Genomic DNA, 8180 nt, shown 5'->3' with positions numbered 1-8180 from the left:
TAAAACTACCCAAATAAATAAATAAAGTTTATGCACTTAGGCCTGTCGTAAGTTACCTCTAAAACCACACAACCAACCATGTCTTTAAAAATGAAGTTGATACAGAGTGTGTAGTCCAGAAGGGTAACTCAGCAAGATTAGTAAGGAAACCAAGATGTGAGGATACTTGGGAAAAATTCAACTCTTACATCTTTAAAAGAGTATTAACATTATTACAATTTAAAAAGAATGAGCGTTTATGGCATTTATGGATGGACTTGGGTCCTTTTCTATGGCTGGGAAGCCCATCTAGATTCTGGGCCCTGGTAGCAAAAGAGACAAGAGGTTGCAATGGCCCTGTTATTCCTCGCTTTTTAACCATTCCCCCTCTGGCACCATTACAGGCTTCCCTAAGAATATTGATTTCTTGGTACCCTCCTCCTGCCCTAAATAGACCCCATTTCTCCAGATGAAATACATGTTTTGATTAATTTCTTACCTGCCAAAAAGGCCCTGAAAAGGATATGCTGCCAGGTAATTTTTTAAAAAGCAAATTCTGATTGCTGGTGCCCAGTTCTTGCCTCAGTCTTTACCTATGTGCTTCCTAGCATGCATTGCTGACAACTTCCTCCAGCAGAAGGGAGAGGAGGCAGTGTGAGGAAGCGTCTCTAGCCCAGGAGCATTTTGGAACTCCTTCCTGAGGTTACTGTTAGCTGCCCCCCGAGGCACACCGGCAGGCAGAAACGGACACTCTTGGTAGAAGCAGGTTCTCCTACTGCTCTTGCCCTATATTGGCTGAAGGTGTCGTCTATGAAGGACTCACGCCGGCCAAGTAATCACACAATCTCACTGAATATCCAGGTTTATTGCCACTCCTTAGTTCCATTACAGGAATGTTCATTTTCTGAACTATTCCTCTAAATGCATGAATTTCATGATTAGGTCTCTATACAGTTTCTAAACTCCCATGACACGTTTTCCTTTGTTAAGTACAGTGTAAGAATCCTCCATTTTCCATTTCCATTTTCTTTCCCTCCCATTTCTTCTTGCAAAAATTGAGATACACTTGTTGAACAAGCCTTCTGAGTTCAGAGAGACTTGTTCCTAGGAGATAACATCTTAAAGTGCTACCTCTAGCACTAGCTAGACTTCTACTTACTGTCGTTTCAAAAAAATTAAGGCTTTTATGCTTTTATTTGTCATTAATATACAGCAGCATAATCAAATGTGCTGAATTATACAGAATAAATTTCATTGTTCTTAAGTTAGTAACGCAAATTTAGTTTTGATACGAAAGTACTGCATATTTAATTTCTCCCCACTGGAAAACCAGTTGTTCTTCCTTGGCTTCAAACTTCCCAGAAGTTTTAATCACTGGTTAGGTATAAAGAGGAATGAATCAGTCACCAAAATCACCCTGGTCACTTACATGCACAAAATTGGCTTGCACCCGAAGTCAATACTACTTCAAGGCGTTGTTTTGATTCACCTCCACAGCATTGTTCTCATGATACACCAGCTCAAGTGGGCAAGAGGACCAAACACAGCCGTGGTTATTACTGGATGGCAGGGCACTGACATGCCGCCCTTTCTCCCCTTGTGAGAAGCCCCCCGGTGGCTTCCAGAGCTCCTTTCTACCCTCACCACCACAACCCTCTGAGGTAGATTAGGCTGCAAGCGGATGACTGGCCCCAGTCACCCTGTGAGCTTCATGGCCAAGCAGGCCTGCAACGTGCCACATGGGCTTTCTAGGCTGCCCTGATTTTCTGAGGCTTCCTGGACTGGGAAACCTGGAACAGCCATTCCGCGTTCAAGACGACAGATTCCATTACACCTATGGAACAAACACTTTTTTGGCAGGACAGTTGCTTCCTAGAGCCTTAAGTAAAAACAGCCTCCCTCCAATTCTTCTCTTTGTGCTACGCTAATAAACGATGGCCACCCTCAGCTGCCACTGTGCATCAGAATTCCAATGTAATCAGCAAAAAGTACTCTGCATCACTCATTTCATGTTAATCACCAATTCATGTTTTCAAGAAGACTGCTAATCATCCAACAGTGCAACACATTCATGTGCATTGAACAGTACCACAACTCTGCTACAGTTCCCAACAGTTTTGCAGGGGACCCAGGGCCACAAACGCTCTCAGACTGCCTGGTCCCAGGGGCCCCATGAGGCCCTGTCTGGACATGGAGAATTCTCCAGTCCTCGGAGGCCAGTCAAGGAGCCCAGGTGGTGCTTCCTGTGTGGCCACACATCCCCGCCCCCACCCCCGGTGCCAGGACGGCCCTGCAGTGCGGAGGTCTGGATGCAGAGCCTGCTGGCGGTATGGGAAACACCAGCTGTCAACCCACAGGTCAGCACGGCTGCAAGGTGATCCTAGAGCATGGAGAGGTGGCCAAGAAGCACTTTCAGGCAGTCCAGACTCCCCTGATGATGGCGGCAGAAAGGGGAAGTGCAAGAGAGGCAGAGCACAGAGCAGCCGGCCGCCGCCGCCTGTTTGGCCTCCCTCTTCATCTCAGCAGCAGGCATGAGGAATTTCACTATGGAACCACTGCTAGAATTTCAGGAGTCAAGTATCTCTGGGTTAGGAGTGGAAGTCCCAGTATTTTGCTACCAGAAATGTTACAGGGAATCTGAAGGACCAGGAAGGTATGGCTTACAAAACCCCAAGTTTGCGTACTGCTTGAAAGTTTCTTTTTATTATTAAAAGGAGAGAAACCCAGTCACAAGGACACAGCTCAAATCATGCTTGTAGATGAAGGCTTGTGAACAAATCTGCCTCTTGCTGAAATCATGTAGAAAATCCACAATGGCACATCAATGTTTTCCTTGCAGAAACTAAAGACCAGAAGAGCTACGCTTGGCAGAGTTAAAGTGTGAATAAAGATTTATTGATTTCCATTGTATTTGCTTTTTAAATATGGTTGAAGCTGTCTGCAGGACAAGGGCTGCTGCTGCACTTTTTAAGTTAAAAATAAACTAATGGCGAAAGATCCCACCTCTGGCGTCCTCCCAGGCCTCTTTGAGATCACACTAAGAAGTTCCAGGACAACCCATGTCCAGGCCTCTCCCAAGCAGTGTCCTTCGGTTCATGCCAGTCTCCAGTGCCAGAGGTGAGCGTGCCTTCAAAAATACTGCCACTTTCCCAGCACCGTGTCCTTGATAGCGTCGACATATTGAGTAGGTACCCAGTAGACCCAGTAGTAAGAGGCTTCTGTGGGACCCAGCTGGAAGGCCTGGAAGACGCAGGAGAAGAACAGAAGGCTTAGGCTCAAGATCCTCAAGCGATGGCCAGCTCATTCCGCACAGACTCGCCAGTTTCAGGCCCTGCAGCCCCTTTTGCTCATCAAATACAGGGGTACCTTGGCTCACAAAGACCTCAGTTCACAAGCAAATTGGGTCGTGAACAGAAATTTCAGAGAAATTTTGCTTCAGGCTGTGAACTCCTCATCGGGTGACGATTGTGATCACACCCATGTTCCGAGCATGAGCGTGATTGCACTCGGGCAGGGAAGGTGGGGGCGATCACGGTCACGCTCGGGGGAAGATGGCCACAATTGTGCCCACCTTCCCTGCCCGAGTGCGACTGTGATCACGCCTGTCTGCGGCCATGGTCGCGCTTGCACTCGTGCAGGAAACAGAGGCGCAGCTGCCGTCGTGCTCGGGGGGGTGGGGAGATGGCCACAGTCTTTGTTGTTGTCACTTTGCTTCAAATTTTTGTGATTTAAAAAAAAAAAGGTAACAGAACAGATCAACCTTATTTACACTTATGGGGAAATTTGACTTGGCTCATGACCAACTTGGGTTGCGACCAGAGTCCTGGAACAGATTAAGTTCGTGAGCCAAGGTACCACTGCACCTGCCATTTCTATGGTGTTTCTGAGTGCCCCATACAGCAGAACCGTGACACGGGCTCAGGAGGATGGGGCTAATAATAGCTTGCCTTGGACCTTCTCTCATTGGTGTTAAAATCATGGCGGAGGAAAGGTGTGGGCTGGGCACTTCAGCCAGCAAATGCGGCCCTGAAGGCTGGTGCTGCAGGAATGAGACCCTCCCTCACACCCTCCCTCGGACGCACTGCTCCGTGGGCTCCCTCCCTTTCCATGCGAACTTGCCACTTGCACCTGCACTGGCAGGTCAGGGTTTCTTCTAGCCATCCAGACTGGACTGGCAAACCATAGTGCGAAGCAGGTTTTCAATCCAGGTTTGGCAGGCAAAAGCAAGTCACACGGAGCTAATCTGGACGCAGGGATGTGCTGCAGCTCACACTGAAAGAGGAGTCACATCAGAAGTGGCCATGTGGGAGCACGGATGTGCAGCGTGAGATATTGCGGCACAGAGCAAAGTGCTCCTTCGGCAACAAGAAAGAGACCCAGCCCGGTCCAAGGACCAAGCAAGTCTGCCACAATTTGCCTCTCTGGTGACCGATGCCTTTCTTGCATGAGGTGGAGAAAGACGGGGAGGAAAGGCCTCAAATGGCCACCACAACTGTCACTGCTTGACTGGTGGGGAGAGCTTTAAGGTGAAAGGAGCCTCCAATGCATTGGGGAGGAAGAGCAAAACCAAATTCCTCTTGGGCAACAGAGATAAGGAGAGTTGTTACAGCAAAAGAATGACAAGCTCTCCAAAAACAATTGTCTCGGTGTTCATATTTTGCAGTACTTAACAGACATCTATTGGTCCTGACTTGCTTAAGGACCAAACCCTGCAACTGCCTGGTATCTTGTTTTATTCTGTTCTAACATGAACGATACTTTTGTGGGGGGGAGGGGGAGTATCTGTGGAGGAGCAGCAAACAAATAATGATCGTAACAGCATCTTCACTACAGTTCCTGAACCAGAACCTACTTCTGTTTATTTATTTATTATATTTAGTTCCAGTCTTTTCCCTGAAATGAATCCAAGGCAGCTCATACAATCCTCTGACCTTGTCAGCCCAGTTGTCTTTGAAAGAAAACCGCTGAAAGCAAGTAAAACTTTGCTAAAAAGAAAATGCAGCAAATGAACCGCTACATCTGAATTGTTGCCTTCCGTCCTAAAAGAAGTCTGTCTGTAGTGACCTGCAGAGGAAGGAAATTGGGGATTTCTAGAGGACGTGACTTTTCCTTTAGGCAAAGTGTAGAGAAGATGCTCTTGCCCTTGAAAGGGACTGCGTGAAGACTACACAGCAAAAAAGGACCCCTTCCTGAATACCTCTGTAGCCACCCCTTATACAGGCTGCTGTTTGCATGGGAACGGAGCCTGATTCTTTCCAACTGGCAGCGCGACATCCGCAGCATTTTGGACAACAGTATTTACTGAGCGTTGACTGTAGCAGCTGCTGGAGAAAGGCCCTTACCATCATGTGATAATCCTCATGTCCTTCAATAGGTTCGCTCACCACGTTCTTGATAGACCCCATGGGCAACTTTTCTGTTCTTTCTGTGGTCAAAATTAGAATTTCAGTTTAAGCAAACTAGCATCTTGGACTTCCCTCCACCCCAAGCTTTTCCTTCACACTCCAAAATGCAAAGGAGGGTTTAAAAAATGAGCTAACATGGCACCAAAGCAGATGAAGTCCTCATGCAGGCCCTGAGTGTTTCCTAGTTAAGCCAATTCTTAGGATTTAAAAAAAAATGCTAACTTCTCACCTGAGACAGAAAAAAGGTTAAAATAAAGGAAATATGAATTTCCCAATATCCTTCATTCATTCACAAGAAAATATGAGTTTTGTGGCTCTAGGCACCAGTACTTCTATACATGAATTGTGAACCACTAAGTGTAACTCAAGTAGAAATTTCACTCACAGGTAAGAGGAGTTCCACAGTTCTTACTGGGGCTGGCAACTTATGGTCTTCCAGATGTTTTGCATCTACAGCTCCCATCAGCTGTAGCCAAGTTTGATGAATTATGGGAACTGTAGGCCAAAATATCCAAAGGACAGCAAGTTGCCCATCGTTACACTCTACAAGCTCAAGAAATGTACCTGGCAGGTGTCATCTGTGAAACGCCAAGCACAGTTTCTACTTCTCCCAGTGCCAAAGAAAAGTCTTCAGGCACCTCAGAGATGAAAGGGTACCGACATGTAGATACTCACCTTTAGTGCCAATCCAGAGCTGATCTTGCTCAAGCTTAAAGGTGAGTCGCACTTTTCCACCTGACTTGTTGTACATGCCTGATAGAGGAACAGTTGGCAGGCGCTCCTAAAGAGATTAAAGACAGATATCACCTGTGAACAGGATTAAAACTTCTACAGTGGAGGAGTACAGAAGAGAAATCATTTCCAAAACAGTCAGCCTGTTAGTCTGTGGCAGCAAAAACAGCCAAGTCTTGTGGCACTTATGGACTAACTTTTATGGACCCTGTCAGCTTGATCAGGCACATGAAGGAGTAGATTTACATACGCCATTCATACCAAACTTATAACATTGTACATCTCCCTTTAACATTTTGAGATTAATGGTTCATGCATTTAATGAAGTAGGCAGTACCCGCAAACATGTATGCCACCATAAATTAGCTGATTTTGAAGGTGCTGCAAAGTCTCTGAAGACACCACCACTACTCCTGGCCATTTACTCACTTACTTGGACACCCTTGACAGAAGGCATCACATCTTCAGGTTTTCCTTTATCCAACACTTTTCTGTGTTGCTGTAACAAATCAGAAGAGACTGAAATACAACAGAAGCCTAGGAAGACGTCTTCTCTGCCCAGTTAGCACCATCCTAACCAAAACTTCATTAATTTCAAAGAGCATGGTCCCTAACAAAAATATATGCATATGATTTTGTCTCCATCATCCGATCCAAAGCACAAATATTCAGCTGTTTAAAAAAGCTGACATTACATAATGAACCTATGTATGGGTCTTCTAAATACCACAAGGCTCAAATGCTTGCTCTTAACTTTTTGATTTTAACTATACAAAATTTATAGATTGTAACTATTAAAAACAAGAACCTAGCATGCAAGCTGCAAGTAAGCAAGAACATTCAAAGCCCCAGTGAGAGGAAGAAAAACCCTCAATACAATACTGTAAATGTAACTTGGATCAAGAATAGAAAACACTGCAAATTAAGAAAAGCATGAAAACGCAAAAATGTCACCTCAAAATGTGCCAGTAGTTACTGAGAGAATGTAAGATAAATTTGACAGGACCATTCAAATGGGAGTAACATTTGGCTGTAAAATACTACTATGTCACTACACTATTGGCTTCACTGAAGAAACAGAAGAGTGCAAATGCTTTTTCCGTAAGAAACTGTAAATCCATTAGAATGATTTCAACCAAAAATGGTTCCATTTCCTAGGAAATCAGACCAAACCATAAACATTGGCAGCTCCAACTAACCTTCTGTCTGCAGAGGGGTTCCTTTTTGGTCTCTTCTGATTTCACTTCATGCTGAGTGGAATCTTTTGGTGTGTTTACTGCCAACACATCATTGATAGTTGAGCCAACCACCATAATTTTTGCTCCACTGGTTACTTTGATTTCTCGTAAAGTTTTCTCCTCTGGTAGAAGTCCTTTGAACATGACCTTTTGCATTGCAGGTGGAAGGCCTAACAAATAAGGAATTGGTAGGGAAGACTTACTGCAGGAAATTTTTTCCAGAGGTGGGAAGCTCAGGTGACAGATATATCTCCTCAAAAAAACAAAGCAAACCTCACCTGTGAGTGAATGGATTTTCTGCTTCAAGTCGGTCCCCGTGCTATCCAGAGGGAATTTCAAGTCATATTTATTTTTGTTCCAGATAATTTTTAGCTCAACCAGCTCTTTCTCCATCTCAGAATCCCCTCCGTTACTCACGGAGGCCTGGGAATCAGGTGGGTCACTCTGGGGCTCATCCACCGCCAAAGCTTTCTCAGCGGAAAGGAAACCATGTTTATTGTCATCCCTACAGCTGAGCGGTGGATTCTCGGTTTCGGCATCCATGCTGGTGTCATCTGAGTCTGCGGAAAAGAAAACAAAACGAATAGCACCCCGAACAGCAGCGGGCTGTAAGCGGGTGGCGAAGCCCCCGAGAAACGACCCCCGCGGCTTAGGCCTCCCCCAGTGCGGAAGACGAGCCACGACAAAGCCCCCCGCCGGCGCCCGGGAGAGGCGGGCCGGTCCGCGCTCCCCATGCCAGCCCCAGCCCCAGCCCGCGCGGGGCCCCGCCGACGGACGCGGGCGCTCCCCGCGGCGTCACGCCCGCCGCTCCCCGACACGCGGAGCC

The 8180-nt window shown here is 46.3% G+C and overlaps 1 protein-coding gene across 1 annotated transcript; it reads right to left on the bottom strand.

The window, feature by feature from the left end:
- Positions 1–2852: 2852 nt before the first annotated feature.
- Positions 2853–7995, bottom strand: UBFD1 (ubiquitin family domain containing 1). The gene is made up of 6 exons (XM_044452622.1): positions 7633–7995; positions 7316–7524; positions 6550–6615; positions 6060–6165; positions 5322–5404; positions 2853–3219 (listed from the first exon to the last, which is right to left on the bottom strand). Exons 1-6 carry the CDS (start codon positions 7895–7897, stop codon positions 3109–3111), a joined length of 840 nt encoding a protein of 279 aa, XP_044308557.1. The 5' UTR covers positions 7898–7995; the 3' UTR covers positions 2853–3108.
- Positions 7996–8180: the final 185 nt, after the last annotated feature.

The sequence above is a fragment of the Varanus komodoensis genome, unplaced genomic scaffold (assembly GCF_004798865.1).
Source record: "Varanus komodoensis strain SLA01 unplaced genomic scaffold, ASM479886v1 scaffold73, whole genome shotgun sequence".
NCBI lineage: Eukaryota > Metazoa > Chordata > Lepidosauria > Squamata > Varanidae > Varanus > Varanus komodoensis.
This window is presented reverse-complemented; position numbering and strand designations above follow the sequence as displayed.